The following is a 16,634-nucleotide window of genomic DNA, read 5'->3' on the forward strand; positions in this document are numbered from 1 at the left end:
GTGCTGGGGAGCCACTGCAGAAATGGGCTTTTGGAGGCAAAAAGCCCGTAAGGAGTTAGGAAAGCAAGCCTCATGGATCAACTCAGTTCCATTAAGGACATGGGCCACTCTCCACCACTTGACCTTGGCCATGTCTAATTTACCAGCGTGGGTGTTTCTCCTGATGGCCGAGACCTTGACTTGCAGGCAGAAGAGCAGAAAAAAGTGAGGTTTTTTGGCAAATTGAGTTAAACTCTCATAAAATGCTTTGCATGGACTTCCAGGTTGATGTCTGCCTTCTGGGAGATGCAGGAGGAGATGATCATGAAAGCCAACAGCACAAGTCAAGAAGGATTTAAGGAACCCAAGGCTCTTTCCTGAAACAGACATAGGGTTGCATGGAACATGGGGTGACTTGTACCTCATTTTAACATCTATTTATTCATGGCTTGAGCTCCCAGCATGGATCCCTCTGCCACAGTCCCACCTTCTTCCATCTCCTTTTAAAATATTTATTTTGCAGCTCGGCTGCGTTGCAGCGAGCGCACGGTCACGTAGGGCATTTCGCAAGAACATTTCTTCAAAAGCAGGAACCGGTTCACTTCCAATTTTCTGGCCGGAGCCCGATGACACAAACCACTCAACCCCGGTGACCCGCGTAGTTTCCCGGGCCAATGCACGTGCTCCAATTAGCCAAAAATTAATTGGCTTGGGCTGGGATCCGACCCAGTGCCAGGAGCAGAGGGAAAGATCAGTCCCGCAGCCACGTTTCCAAGCAAACACCATTATGGATGGTTTTTTTTTTCCCCCTTTATATATTTTCTTTCATCCGGCACAAGGTCTCTCGCAGACCAGCACATGTACCCATGAAGAGATGGGAAAACGTCAAGCTTTAAACATTTATTACTCAGATGATGCATTTTACAGCATACAGTGGGTCTGGATGTTCTATAAACAAAGACTGAATTGCCACAAAGAGTTATTAGCTCCCTTGTTTTAACAGTCTCTGAAATGCTGAAAACAATGAATTTGTGTTTCCTCTAGTATGAATATCTAGTCTTTATTCTCCCCAAAACCTTTTCCCTTTTTTTTAAAATATTTTTTAAATTTTTTTTTAAAGCACTTAGTTTAACAAACATGATTAAATTAAAAATGTCGCTTTTTTTTTTCAAATGTAAATAAATACATTAAAAAAAATAATAATGAATTGCTAGCATTCAACTCCGTGTTCTGCAGGACACCGCAGCTCCCTTGGCTATCGACAGTGGACTTCGCAATCCTTAGTGTCATTTTTTCCTGAAAAAATACTGCAAGTATCACTGGGACTGGCTAATAGCAAACACCAAGAAGAGCATAATTAGTGTAAAGCCATAAAATAACCAGTGGGGAAAAAAAAAAAAAAAAAGATCCTATTTAAGATTTTGAGAGACTTCCAAATGAGGGATGTTATAAAAATAAGCATGAAAATAAATCGTAAGTTATTCTGACAAGTTTTCCTTCAAAGCCATCAATCATGCCAAGAATAGATACTAATTAATCTCCTTTGGGGGAAGAAGGGAACAAAGTAAATCACTTACTTTTCCTTTTTTCCCCCCCCCCCATTTTCATTTCACCTCCATATATGAGACTTTTCCAAACAGGGGTGAAAACCCTCATGGGGAAACTGAGCAAGCTACTTTGTGAGTAGCAAAAAATCTTCAGTTTGGAAATAATTTTGCTGGGAATGGGGTGAATTAAACGCTCTGCATCCGAGGGGGACGGGCGTGGAGCATCACTCCCCTGCGGATGCTTCAGCCTTTACACCACCCCCAGGTTTGGCCCCACACATATTTGGCCCACAGAGGTAATTTTCCCCCTTTGCTGATAAGGAAAATACATTAAAATATATTAAACCCCCAAACAGATACTTTTATGGAACGGCAAAGATCAAATCTAGCTAATTTGGGGAGATGTAGCTGGTGGCTTTGCACCTTCAAAAACGCATGGTGTAGAATTACACTCTTTGGCGACTGTTTCTAAAGAAAGTTGAAAAAAAAAAATAGAAGTCAAAAACAAAAGGAGAAGAAAACACTCAATGAATCCCAAAAACTTCCTGGCACTGCTCCCCATCAACCAACCTCATGGTACCTGTTTTCCCAAGATGGTACCTCGGCTAATGATGCCACATGCTCACTGGCTTCCCACTGATGGGCTTCAGAAAGATACCATTGGCAGCATGTAATTTTTGGGAAAAAAAAAAAATCCATTTTTGGTCAACATTTTGATTTTTTCACATTATCGACGGAGTGACTGACATACCAAAGTGGTTAATGGCTGGATGAATGTACGTTAATAGCAGAGACAAATGGTGAGATGTTAAAAAACGACGGGTTTCACATAAAAGTTCATCGGTGGGAGAAATCCCAGATGTTGGGGGGAAAGTCATGGGCCAAGCCCAGCCGGGGGGAAAATTGAATAAACCCTCATGGTTGGTAGGAATAGGGAAATGCTTAAGCAGAAATACTGCCACGGGGCTTACCCTTTGCCTCTGAACACCTCCTGATGCACTGATGGGTGAAAAATCCACATTTTTTAGAAGGAAAAAAAATCTCAACTTCTCTGGATTTCTCTCTCTTTTTTTTTTTCTTTTCTTCTTCTTTCACTACATCCCAAGAGCAAATTCTGGAGGAAGGGGAAGAGAGAAGTGGCCGATGGGAGCCCTGGCACCCATCTGTCTCTGCTCCCCTTACAGGACTTTTCTGTTCTTCATTTTAAAAAATAAAATTCAAGACAAAACTGGTTTTCAGGTCTTCTCCCAGAAGACTGATGCTGCACCTGGGTGCACTGTGATGTGTGTTAAATCCCCTTCTCCTCTGCTCCCCAAGAAATCAGGGAAAGCCAAGAGCAACAGGCACAACCCTGAGCCTTATAACACTGATGGGCTTTGCTGCCTTAATTAAGTTCAGCTGCTCATTAATACTTTCAAACCCCATTGCTGCTAATGAAGCTGACCCAGCACAAGGCGCCGTCACCACGTGAAGCTCCCGGGCTCCACGAAGCAGAAATTAAGTTTTTCCAATGCATCCAGCAATAATTTTGCCGCTTGCTAGGCAGACAGGAAAATTCAAGCTCCTGCTTCCAGCTCTCGCTTTTTGCTCCACGTGCAGATTAGAAAACAGATGAAAATTCAAATAATGTTGAACTGTGATATCAGAACTCTCACCTTATGCAAGGTATTTTCTGCTGAAAATTTCTGTCCTTTTAAATTTTGCAACAAAAGCTTCCTCCCCATCGCAGACAGACCAACACATTCATAAGGCACCCGAGAACATACTGCACATCCAAAGAAGTCAGGGTGAAATCTCGCTTCTCTACCATCCACCAGAAATTCAATGTTTTGCTTGGAAAAAATGGGTTTGAGCTGCTGAGTTCAGACCCAGCCTGCCTGGTCCGGGGTCTGTGTGTGCTGGCACCACGGTGTGAGTTATCTTCTTACACCAGGAAAGGAAAATAAATTGAATACTGGGAAGAAAACAGGATGGGCTGCCAGCAATCGTCCTTTCCTTGGCTACTCTTCCACTGCGCAAGTGGGATGGGGCAGCTCAAATCCCCATGAGGCTTCACTGATATAAGCACCTGATATGGTTTAATAAGTCAAAGCATCGCTAGACAAGCAAATAAGGAGAACACCAAGCCTTGTTCATGATCCGGGGAGTGATGCAGTGGTGCGGTGTGTCCCTCCGTTCCAGCGTCCTTGTCCTTTGGGCATCTCCTCACCCAGGTGGCATCTCACCGCCATCCCCCGCAGCCGCCCTCTGCCTCGGGATGCTCCAGCACGGAGCAACCTGGGGATCCCCGGGCAAACTCTCCTCCTCCGAACACATCGCCCATCCCTCCAGGACACAGCGACACTTAAACCGACCACGGGGCAGATCCACTCCTGTACACCACACACCCAGAAATGCCGGCGAGCAAATTCACCTATTTCAAAGCCAGGCTCAAAAACCTCTATTTTGGCTTTTCCTATTTTTTCCTCGTACTTTTTCCTCCTTTTTTTTCCGCTATTCACACCTTGTATTTCCCAGTCTCCAAAGAACATCAAACCTTCATTTCTCCCTCGCCCTGTACATCACTAGGCCCCACTCTAACAGGCCTGGATTTAAATGTATTATTACAACCAGGACAGTAATTACAATAAAGCACTCCTTCAATGGAAACAAATAAAAAAAATAACATTATGAAATGGGCTATAGTGGCTGAGGGATAATGGTGACTTTAACAGCAAGAGCTGTAGAATCCCCTGGTTTTTAGAGCTCCCAGCTCAGAGGACACGTTCCTCAGTCCATCGAGGAGGTCACTAGCAAGACGACGGTGGCGACGTTACTTCTACAAGTGGCTTTTGGACTCCTGGAAAATACTCCTCCTGCTTCAGCATCTTCATGTAAATGGTTATCAGCTCGCGGGAAGGTGTTTCCTTCCCCCTCTCCGAGCTGCTCGCAACTGTCCGTTCCACAAGAACAACAAAACAAGAAGAAAATACAAACGCCCGAGAAAAAAAGAAAACCCAGTGCAAATCAGAAAGTCATCCCCACTCTCCCGTCTGCTGCTGAAGGGCTGGTGAGGAGGGGAGGGACACACAGAAAGTCGAAGACAAGAGGAAAGGCTGAGAAGGGGGAGAAAACCTAACGCAAGCCCCTGCTCGACAAAAGCCATCAATTATGAGCATCTGGTGTCATGTGTGTCTGGCTTTGTCCTCCCGAGACATCTGCTGCCTGCTGTCTCCTGCCAGTTGGCCGGGGCAAGGCAGGAGGACGGCGTGAAAACAATACCAGCCCCTACTTGGATTATTTTTTTTTTTTTCTCCCCCAAATTCTCCATCTTCTTAACAATAACCCGGCAGGATGCGCCGCTGCTGCTTGAGCAATGAGTTCAGATAAAAAAAAAACAAACACCCCCTAGAACAAAAACCATGGTGGGGAAGAGGAGGGGTGGCACTTGGCGACGTGGCTGAAAAAAAGAAACATGCTTCTCCCTCCCCACCCCACAAACAGATTCTCGAGCATGCTGGGGTTTGGTCTTGCTGGGGGGATTGAAATGGGAAAAGCTCTTGCTGGATCCCCATCAAAGTGCGTGTCTTCTCCTCAGCCCTTCCCACCCCACCTTGCCCTGCCCCTCAAGCTGTCAGTTTTTGGATGGTTTTGTTGTAGTACTGCGTGATGGTGGGCGTCAGGGGGTTCCAGTTGTTGGCGTGCAGCTCGATGACCTCCAGCAGCAGGGAGCGCGTCAGCATGGACTCGGAGGGACACAGCATCTTGTCGCGGGCTATCGCCAGCAGCTCCGTCATCATCTCGGGCAGCTGCTCCTCCAGCAGCCGGCCGGTGCTCTGCAGCTGTCAGGAGAAGACTGAGTCAACCATGGCATAGTGATCCTTACAGGTCCCTTCCAACTTGATTCTATCATTTTATGATACTAAAACACCCCGCTGGCTTTTACAGGTGCCCTCCAAATGCATCCCAAGGGTAGTGGTCAATGGCTCAATGGCTGGATGGACACTGGTGACAAGCGGTGTCCCTCAGGGGTCCATACTGGGACCAGTACAAATTATTATCTTCATCAATGACATAGACATAGGGATGAGTGCACTCTCAGCAAGTTTGTGGATGACTCCAAGCTAAGTGGTGCAGGTGACACGCCTGAGGGACGGGATCCATCCAGAGGGACCTGGACAAGCTCGAAAAGTGGGACCATGTGAACCTCATGAAGTTCAACAAGGCCAAGTGCAAGGACCTGCACCTGGGTTGGGGTGACCCCTGGTATCAGCACAGACTGGGGATGGAGGGATGGAGAGCAGCCCCCAGGAGAAGGACTTGGGGGTGCTGGGGGATGAGAGATGGGACACGAGCCGGCAATGTGTGCTTGCAGCCCAGAAACCAACTGTATCTTGGGCTGCATCACCAGGAGCGTGGGCAGCAGGTGGATGGAGGGGATTCTGCCACACTAAAAGAGGGGAGATTCAGGCTGGACATGAGGAAGAGATTTTTGACGTTGAGGGTGGTGAGAGCCTGTCCCAGGTTGGGCAGAGAGGTGGTGGCTGAACCATCCCTGGAGACATCCCAGGCCAGGCTGGACGGGGCTCTGAGCAACCTGAGCTGGTGCAGATGTCCCTGCTCATGGCAGGGGGGGCACTGGGGGAGCTGGGAAGGTCCCTTCAACCCAATCTATTCTATGATTCTACAATTCCATCCCTCTGACTCTCGCTGCTTGGTGCGGCGAGGTGAACACACGAGGGTAAAAGCATCGTGGCTTTTGAAAACCAAAACCACCCAGCAGCAGACTCCAAGAGCTGAAGATGAAGGGCGAGGTTTTCAAAAGCATCCGTGCCGGGCTGCTGGAGGAGTGAATGGTTCAGCTCCCACTGACTTCAAAGGCGGCAACACTGGATTGATTTTGAAAAAAAAACCAAAACAAAAAACCCACCTAAAAAAATCATGTTATTGTCAAAACAAAGTGCAGGCTGTGATGTGGTATTGCTGCCTTCTACCTGGCCCTTCATTTACGCGCTGATTCACCACTGTCAGTGACTCCCCGTCATTAATTGCAATCAGCAGAGGCCTCTTGTATGCATAACAAATCGTGCCCTGCCGAGATCTGCATTTACACCCATCGTGCCACTTCTCTGAGGACAGCCAAGGGTGTTTTTAATACGATTACTCCTTGGAGAGTCTCCATGGAACAGCACAAGGCCTGGGTGGTCCCACAGAGGATAAAGCCCGAGCTTGGAGGGGATAGCAGTGAGTCCATCATCACAGAAGCTCACAGGGCCTGAACGTTGAGCTCCCCGAAGGCCTAACTTTTAAAATTCAACCTCTCCTCCTCAGTTGCCTGTCACTTTGCTGAATTTTAACTGTTCAGGCTGTGATTTCAACCACTCTCTGTCAGGAAGGCATCCATCCCCATAGGCCAATCGCTTCCCAAAAGCGAAACTAATGAAACTCCGCTCTATTTGCAGCAGCATTTCTCTGCAAAGCTGCTGCTGGGCACAGCAAACCTCTCCCTGCCAGCCAAGGGGCAGTTTTTGCTCCAATACAGGGGTTTTTTGTGCTTAAAAAACAAATACACAGTGAGATTTGAAGGAACCAGGATGATATAATTTTGGGATGGGACCCCAGCTACCAAACTTTTTGCATCCATCTACATGCATCAAAAGTCCAGTAACAGAGTCTCAAGGGACATCTCTTATCTCATGGTGAATGCCATTTATCTACTCTGCAGGGCCTGTTGTGATGGAACAAGGGGTGATGGTTTTAAACTAAAGGAGGGAGGTTCAGGCTGGACATGAGGAAGGAATTGTTGGCCCTGAGGGTGGTGAGAGCCTGTCCCAGGTTGGGCAGAGAGGTGGTGGATGAACCATCCCTGGAGACATCCCAGGCCAGGCTGGACGGGGCTCTGAGCAACCTGAGCTGGTGCAGATGTCCCCGCTCATGGCAGGGGGGGCACTGGGGGAGCTTTGAAGGGCCCTTCAAGCCAAACTATTCTATGATTCCACAAGGCAAAGAGGCAACAAGGCTGATTGGGTTTGGAAACATCTAAGAGCTGCTTGAGATGTGTGTAGCCAAGGACAGAAGGGACAAAGCCATGAGGACCGGGATGGGTGGTGCAGGTGCTCTCCTACCTCCATGGAGCAGCAGAGCACAGCGTCCTCCTTCACATCCTGAGATTGCAACAACTGCAAAAGAGAGAAGAGAGAAGCAGTGAGAAACGCGTCACCTCCGCCTCCCGTGTGACCTTCCTTCCATCTCTATACCCAGCTTGGCTTTTGCCACTTCCAGGAGAGAAGGACAGAAAGTAAGAGAGAGGGTGGGAAAGTGATTACCAACACAAAAAATTAAGATAAACAGGGACAAAATGCAGGGTAAAGGCTATCACCAGCGTATCCACTGCTGGGAGCAAGCAAGCTGGGCAGAAAATAAGAGAATTTAGATTAACAACTTTCAAAATAATTTTACTTGGGTGACACTGCTTTTTTTTTCCCTTTTAAATCCCATGGCAGACAATGAGAAAATGCGACTAAATATTAATACAACCATCAAATGACAACATTGGAGCGGCTGTTTGGAAGGGAAGGGCTCTGCCCAAGAGGCAGCCACCCACCACTGAACTTCTCCATCCCCATGGGGACACTTTGACCAGCCACAAAATTACCTGATGGGGAAGCGTTACAGCCAAGACACCGTAATTAATATGGCTCCTTCTAGACTGATTATATAATGGTGCAAATGCAATGGGTTGCAGCGAAACTACGATGTCTGAGGTGCACCGACTCCAACGTCGCTCTGCTCTCCATGAACTTTGCATCCCAAACATGAGCTTGGAAGCACGAGGAATTTCCACGAGAGACCCAAAATGTTGCTGTGATGGAGAAGGAAGATGCTCGTCCCTCTTGGTTCAGACTCAGGACATGCCGTGAGAGTCAACAGCTCTACCTGATGATGGCAAAGTGTAGGAGCTCAGCATGTCTTGCTCCCAAAAACCACAGGCAAAGACCCTTGAAAATGGATCAAAAATTCACATTTTTCTTTGTTTTCATCTTCATGACTTTGTCACGCACACAAAGGCACCGTTTCGGGTAACTGCCAAGAAAAAGCATGGTTGTTCTAGTTGTTTTTTTCAAGTAGATAAAAATACTGAGGTTCTCAATCAGCCAAGAAAGTGAGCGGGAGCATTACGAAAAACACTGTACCGTGAGGGGGCTGATAAAATTACAAGTGCCGGCAACACTTGAAGCTACAGCCGCCTCCACTCCATCAGCTTGGGTTGTACGAGCCCTGAGCTAATCCCTGCACGCACAGCGGAGCTGAGCGAATGCACTAAACACTGAGAAAAAAGGAGAAAAATTAGGAAAAAGTGGCTTCATTAGTATCTGAAATTCATCAGGGGAAGGAAAACTTTGGGAAAGCGGTTGGACTAATTAAAGCTGCCCATCTAAAAATTGCTCAGCGTAACTAAGTGTGCTCCAAAGTCACGTCCTTTAGTTAAAATCTCAATTCTGATTCTCAGCCTTATCATCTCTCTGTCTCACTCTCTTTTTTTTTCATGTGTCCTTTATAAATAAACACCTTATTTGTTTGCCAGCTCCACAACTGCTGGAAAAATAGCTAGAAAAAAAATAGAATTATCATTCCCCTCAAAGTTTTGTCTTCACCTTCTCCTGTTTTCAGCAGCCAGCAGTTTGTTTGCGTTGAAAATGATGTTTACAGCATCTCGAGGAGCTTGTGGTCCATCGTTTTTTATCTCGCATTAGCCAAAGGTTCAGCCAGGGTTTTGGAGATGTGCAACAGTTTCACCACCACCCCCCCCAGTTTATCTTTCTGCTGAGTTGTTTGGAAAACGTTAGTTAAGCCCAAGCCGCGTGGTCTGAGATAAGTTATCACAAACAGTTTGCAGATTCTTTGCAAAAAAACCCCCATGAGATTATTTTAAACCAAACAACAAGGAAAAAAAAATATAAATTAGGGACAAATATAAACAGGCAGTAGTCCAAAAATTCACTCCTGGGGTATCTAGCTCATGAGCATGGCATGAAGCAGGGCTGCAAATTAAATATATATTCATATTTCTGATTCTTTAGTAATGAATATAACATAGAAATGAAAGAAAAGTGGAGTTAGGACTGATGAGGAGGGACCAATGGTGGCCCAGTTCCAGCCTTTCCCACCTGCAGAGTTGGGACACGCTTCCCTACCTTGAAAGCTGGTTGTGAGGATGAATATGTCACTGTCAAGTGTTTGGATATTTGGCTAATGAGCAATAGTCTTATCTATGATGAAACAGAGACTACATCCTACCCCAGTTCTTGGGCAGGCACCTTCTACCTTCATGGTGCTCTCCTGGAGCTCATCCCATGTGACTTGGCTGAATGAGGAGAATGCATGGGCTACATTCTGTCCAACAGGGCACCATGTGCTCCACCTCATCCACTAAAGCACAACATGTTCCACATCGTCCATCCAAGCACCACGTGCTCCATTGAGACACCATGTGCTCCACCTCATCCATCCAGGCACCACATGCTCCACTGAGGCACCATGTGCTCCACCTCGTCCATCCAGACATGATGTGCCCCACCTCGTCCATCCAAGCATCACGTGCTCCACTGCTTCATCAAGACACCATGTACTTCACCTCGTCCATTGAGGCAGAATGTGTTCTACCTCATCCACCCAAGTAGCACGTGCTCCACTGCTTCATCAAGACACCATGTGCTCCACCTCATCTATCCAAGTGCCACGTGCTCCACTGCTCCATCGAGCCACCATGTGCTTCCCCACATCCATCCAGGCACCATATGCTCCAACGTGTCCACTGAGACACCATGTGCTTCTCCTTGTCCATCCAGGCAGCATGTGCTTCACCTCTTCCATCCAAGCACCACATGCTCCACTGGTCCACTGAGGCACCAAGTGCTTCACCTTTTCCATCCAACCACCACGTGTTCCACTGAGGCACCATGTGCTCCACCTCATCCATACAAGTGCCACGTGCTCCACTGCTTCATCAAGACACCATGTGCTCCACCTCAGCCATCCAAGTGCCATGTGCTCCACTGCTTCATTAGGACACCATGTGCTCCACCTCAGCCATCCAAGTGCCATGTGCTCCACTGCTTCATTAGGACATCATGTGCTCCATCTCATCCATCCAAGCACCACGTGCTCCACCTTGTCTGTCCAGGCATCACGTGCTCCACTGCTCCATTGAGGCACCAAGAGATACCAGTCCCAAAGGCCACAGTCCAACCTCTGCCTGTGATACGTGGGTTGAGGAAGCTCACAACCTGCCCACCAAAGCCAGGCACAGCCCTGAGTAGCAGTCTGGGGCCCAGCATGTGGATCTGCTGGTGCTCTGTGAACCAGTCCATGCTCACAGATGATCGTCAGCCACCTGCATCAGTGCAGTGGTCTGAATCCAGGAGGATCAGGAAGATGTCACTGTTTCTCTGCATCTTTTTGGTCATAACTACATTTCTAGCATGCTGGAGGGGGCCTCTGGAGCTTCCTTGGGCTGTAGGCACCAGAGATCTGCTGCTGGAGGACATCAAGAAGCCCAGTTTGCTCTCCCTAGCACGGCATGGGCTGCTGAAGGCAGACAGCAAAGGTGGCATTTGCAAGGACCGTGCTGCCCAGGGTCCTGCCATCCGTGTCCTTGACCACTGATAAAATCTTGCACCCATTTCTCAAAGGGTGCTTTGTCCTCAACCAACCCACCCAAGCACCCAAGGGTGGGTGCTTTAGCAGGAGCACAGCGTTTCCCATAGCGCCTTGATCCCCCCCATGTCAGCCCTGCAAGAAAAAACAGTGCAAACGCTTCAAGACCTCCAGGGAAGTCACAACCACGAAGCGACTTGCGTGACCATAAACCCAAACGCAACTGATCGTGTTTATCGTTTGCAGTCTAATTCATATTTACGTAAAATATTTTAATGCAAACACGCTATACTCATTAAATTACCACTCCCACCTTGGAATTATTATTTATTTAACTATTTATAACCACTCCTCCCTGCTACGTGCATCTGCCCCAAATCCCACCGTGGGCACCATCCCATCCCTCTCCACCAGGTTCCCACACACTTCAAACTGGCTGCTGAACGTGGATGAGGGAGTGGAAAAAAAAAGAAGCGTGAGGCAGACAAAGGTGAGCTGAGCCTCACATGCTTTTTGGTTTAACCCGTAATCATCCCCCGGAGGCTGGGGTTGTCTGAGAGAAAACAAAAAAACCTTCTTCCCTTTGCTCTCTAGCCGCTTTCCCCCGTATTGGGCGAAGGCAGGCGAGGAAAGCAGCAGTTCCTGCTGGAAAGCAGACAAAGAGTCTGCTCTGTTTCCTAAGAGAGGCAGCTGCACGCCAGAATCTGCCCGGCCACTCATAAAATACCCAACCGCGGTTGCGAAAGGGCTTCTCGCTTTTGTTTCTGGGGCTGGAATAGCAGCTTCGCAGACCGGTGGGATATATTGGGCTCCTCCTCTTCTAAATTTCTGTGTTCTCCTGGGAGATAGGAGTGCTGGGCGAGGTCCTCTGTGAAGTCAGCATGCCTGGGGGGGGCTCTGGGGGCTTAATATTTTTGTAAGAAATACAAAATAATTTGTAGCCTGCTTCTAGAAGTGGGGGAGCTGCAAGTGCCTGGCAGGGTGGCTCTGGAGTGCAACAGGTTTCCATGGGATGCTACTGGGACCAGTCTCCACTGGCTTCCATGGCCCCAAAAACTGCTCTTTAAATCTTTTTAGAGCATCATAAACCCCACGGGGTGGGCACGCAACGGTGGTTGAGAGGGCAAAGAAGCCCCAAAACTGCAGCGGTGCTTCATCACGGAAAGAACCAGCCTGGTCCTCCTGAACAACAATGGATGAAGATGCATGTGGTGCAGACCACCAGAAGCAAAACAGAGAGATAGGATTCACATACCCACGAATATTTGGGTTTATTATCTGCTTTCGGAGATCACCTGGGCTGCTGAGAAGCTTGAGTGCTTACGTGGTACTCTCAGGGCTGCCCACACCATGAGCAGGACCGAAGAACCTGCCCCACCATCCCTTATCACCAAACCATGCAGGTTTAATTGTGTTCTTAGAATTCTCCCTGGGAGATGGAGTGGGAGCAGCCCAACGCGCACATTACCCTTTCCAGCTGCAATGATATTTCTCCTGCAAGGCACAGGACTAATTATTGTGTAAGATATCGCTTGCAAAATGACACATAAGCCACGCTTGCCACGAACTACCTCTTTGCATGCAGTGTCTTCTGATGTTTGGGTGATGACTCCGGTGTGAAAGCACAGAAAGCTTGAAAATGTCCACCCATGGAGTGGTTGGGATTGTCTGGGACCCAGCAAAAGCTGGACCGGCAATAGTCCATGTGCCGCTTGCCCCGACTCCCCGACAGGCATCTCAGGTTGATCCATCCAGGTAGCAACATGCGTGGACATCTAAACAGCCTCAGGTGTGAAGCTCCAGCCTCGCAACCGCCCTGCGGTCCCTGCTCACAGGTCTGCTCTTCACCTGATGTGTAGGTCACAAGGTGGTGCCCGTCGGTATTCACGCTGGGGAGAGTGGACCACAACTGCAGGGGAACCAACGTGCTGCAAACACAGCATCCCGGTGTAGCAACCAGCTCACTGGTGTGAAACAAGGCAACGGGTGAAAGCGGAGACACATTTTGATTAGGAAGAAGGAAAAAAAACCCAGCTACTTGAGCCACTTCGAGCTTAAGCAGAATGAACTTGAGCTTGAAAGGGTGCAGGAGAGATGGTACTTCCCAGTCCCATAGGAGCCCTTGGGAAGGGCCATGGTGGGCTTTGTCCTCAAAAAGATGGATATGGCCCAGCTCTGCAATCTGCGTTGTCATGGAGAGCTCCTTATAAAGGGGCTTTGAAGAAAGATGGGGACACTTTTGAGCAGGGCCTGTTGTGATAGGACAAGGGGTGATGGTTTTAAACTAGAAGAAGGTACATTCAGATTAGACATAAGGAAGAAATTGTTGGCCCTGAGGGTGGTGAGAGCCTGTCCCAGGTTGGCCAGAGAGGTGGTGGCTGAACCATCCCTGGAGACATCCCAGGCCAGGCTGGACGGGGCTCTGAGCAACCTGAGCTGGTGCAGATGTCCCTGCTCATGGCAGGGGCGGCACTGGGGGAGCTGGGAAGGGCCCTTCAACCCGAACCATTCTCTGATTCTAAGGTTCTCTGGTCATCCTCCTGGGAGCACAAGCCAGTTCTGCACTTCACAGGCTCTCTGCAGAAATACATAAATAGCAATTTTCTGCTTTTCCAGTGGCCCCTTATCAACCTCCTGCCACAAGTGTTCAAAGGAGATGCCAGAGATAAGATCCATGAGGCTGCTCGGCATGGGGAGAGTCACGCACTTCTTAGAGCTCCAAGCAATTGCTACAACTCCACTTTTCTTACTATCACAAGGCACTGGGTGGTGAAAACACCCAAGACTGAGGAAAATGTGAAGTACAAACAAGGGTGTGGGGGATAATTACCAAACACTCCATCGGCAAGGCCAGTTGCAGGATTTCTGCAGTCTGCAGAGGTATCAGCTCCTCAACCCAGGACATGAGAAGGTTAGTTGGGCCAATCCTGCACTCACCGGCAACCTGGGCCAGTGCTATCCTCTCTAAAGGGGTACAAAGTCTGGACATACCCTGGGAACCAGGGAAATCAGGTGAGACCTTCTCCTACAGAAGACACAAATGAGCACTTGGAAACAGAAGCCCTTCAGAAGTTCACAGATATCTCCTTCACTCACCCATTTGATGCTGAGATTGACCAGACACAAAGTTTTGGGGAAAACCATTCCCTTATGGAGCTGCCTGTGCTGATCTTTGCGCAAGGAACAGGCTCTACCATGCTCCAAAACATTATTTTTGGAGCTCTGAAAACCCAACTGAGCTGGGAGAGGCAGGTTACATTGAGCCGCAACACCAGCAATGGTGCTTCTCTCCACATCGCCTTCTTCTCACACCTCTCTGGAGATCTGGTGAAGACTTCAAGCCCATTGAGGATGCACAAGGTGCCACCAACCCATGCATCTCATGGAGGGGACCCTCTTCCCAGTCATCTGACTGGGGTGGCCTGGTTAGCGACTTGGTTTAGTGACAGCGTTGGGTTCATGGTTGGGCTCAATGATCTTGAGGGTCTTTTCCAACTGAAATGATTCTATGATGACAGCAACTCGCGCTGCTCAATTAGGAAGAAGCCACCAACATGGGTCACTGCTGGTCCCACATGGAGGTGGCACAAGACGGGAAGGAGCTCTCCAATATATTTTGGAGAACGTGAAGGAGTTTGTTTGGTAGAAGCTACTCCTTTTGCAGTGACGTGCTGCTCTCAGCTGAGGAGGAGATTTCTATTCTCCTATTACCCAACCGGGACTCCCTGAGAGGATGGTAGGAAGAGATTAGATTGTTTATAGCATTGAATAAACCAAAACGTTGGTTATCCTCCTCGTCAGGCTCCTGAGGAACTCAGAGATATTTAACAGCAAATGGAATTAAGGCCAGAGGAACAAAACCTCGTACCCAGTTGTGGGAAACTCCTCCCACTCCTTTCCACTGTAGAGAAGGGAAACCATGAAACACGACTCCCTCTCCCCAGATTTGGAACAGCAGAAGGGATTCCTGCGAAGATGGAAACCATTAAGAGGCAATTACTGGAGACAATGATGAAGAAAATCTGGTCACTCGTCAACTCAGACGCTGCAATCCAACAGTAGCTTGGTAGTTATACAACCGCTGGCTGGAGGTGGACCTTCAGGACCTGAAGGTGGGTGAGACAGACAGACAGAGCCACCCAGTCTGTGCTCACAGGGTGACTGAGCCACCCAGACGGTGGCCTCATCCTGCCTGGCCGAAGCCATAATAACTCTGGGAGAGAGAGGAGGATGTGATCTCATCCCAAGGGTCCCGAGGAAAAGACAAAAGATGGAAAGAACCAGCGGCGAGACCATCGCGCTTGATTGCGACGGGCTCCACCCTGGCTCGCCGGACGCTCCCGGGCTTTCCTGGCTCAGCGGAGGGAGAGAAGGCAACGGCTGGGAGACGCAAATAGTTGTGTTTACATCCCATTGAAAAGAGTTTTTGGGAACTAACAATGCCTGGTAGGGAGGGTGAAGGAGAAAAACAAAGCCACGCGAGGAGGAGGGACCATCCTGTGAGATGGTATCTAAGCTTCGTTTCTTCATCTGCCCTAATTATTTCCGCTGCCTTCTCCACGGGTCCCTGAGAAACGAGGGTGGCATTTCCCTTCCCTTATTTAAAATATGCCATTCCGCTTTTAATGCCTGGGCTAAACGAGTCCCGTAGCTTTCCAAGAATATGTGTTCTTGCACATAAAACACTCAACAGAGCTTCTGGGCTCAAAGGCATTGCGCGACCCTCCTTTTTTTGGTCTCTCCTCATCTGCTCCCAAATAAAACGCCGTTTCCTTCACCTTAAACCTGTCCTTTGACCAAAACGATGCTGATTAAAGGGATTTTTTTCCCCCATACGAGCTGCATTCACAAGAGGGATTTTGCCAGCGCAGCTACAGGGGGTCTTATCTTATCCTCGCTCTTCCATGTCTTCGATCCTCCTCTTTTGGATTCCCACCCCATTTCCCCACTTGTTTGTTCTCCCCATTTCTCCTTCCTTCCCATGTCCCTCAATCTCCTCTTTCTACCTCCTTCCCTGACATCCCTTCCCTCCCAACCCTGCATCCCTCATCCCTCCTCCATCCTTTCCCTGCTACAAACCACTTCACAGTTTGTCCCAGTCTCGCCAAACCAAACCACTGATTTACTTTTTGCAGAATGAGATAGGGAGACCAGAAGGGGACTTTTATGAGGAAATAAATCCCTTTCTTCATAAAGGACTTGTTTTCTATGGTCAGATCTGGCCTCACAAAGCTACCTGGATGGAAGGGTGGTGTGGGATCAGGATCAGGATTTGGGTGGTGAGAACCTGTCCCAGTTTGGCCAGAGAGGTGGTGGCTGAACCATCCCTGGAGACATCCCAGGCCAGGCTGGACGGGGCTCTGAGCAACCTGAGCTGGTGCAGATGTCCCTGCTCATGGCAGGGGGGCACTGGGGGAGCTGGGGAGGGCCCTTCAACACAAACCACTGAATGATTTTATGATCCTATGATCT

At 48.6% G+C, this 16,634-nt stretch overlaps 1 protein-coding gene across 4 annotated transcripts in view; it reads right to left on the reverse strand.

Annotated features, from left to right (window-relative positions):
* Window positions 1-343: 343 nt before the first annotated feature.
* The window catches only part of CTIF (cap binding complex dependent translation initiation factor), a 153,113-nt gene continuing 136,822 nt past the window's right edge, over window positions 344-16,634 (reverse strand). For 3 of the 4 annotated variants that reach the window (XM_065656596.1, XM_065656595.1, XM_065656594.1), the window contains 2 exons: window positions 7,631-7,684; window positions 344-5,347 (listed from right to left, as the gene is read on the reverse strand). In XM_065656596.1, coding sequence (XP_065512668.1) covers window positions 5,132-5,347; window positions 7,631-7,684 — 270 coding nt within the window. In that variant the 3' untranslated portion in view covers window positions 344-5,131. The remainder of the gene's footprint in view (window positions 5,348-7,630; window positions 7,685-16,634) is intronic. The other variant, XM_065656597.1, reaches the window with a different exon arrangement.

Source organism: Caloenas nicobarica, chromosome Z (genome assembly GCF_036013445.1).
Source record: "Caloenas nicobarica isolate bCalNic1 chromosome Z, bCalNic1.hap1, whole genome shotgun sequence".
Classification (NCBI taxonomy): domain Eukaryota; kingdom Metazoa; phylum Chordata; class Aves; order Columbiformes; family Columbidae; genus Caloenas; species Caloenas nicobarica.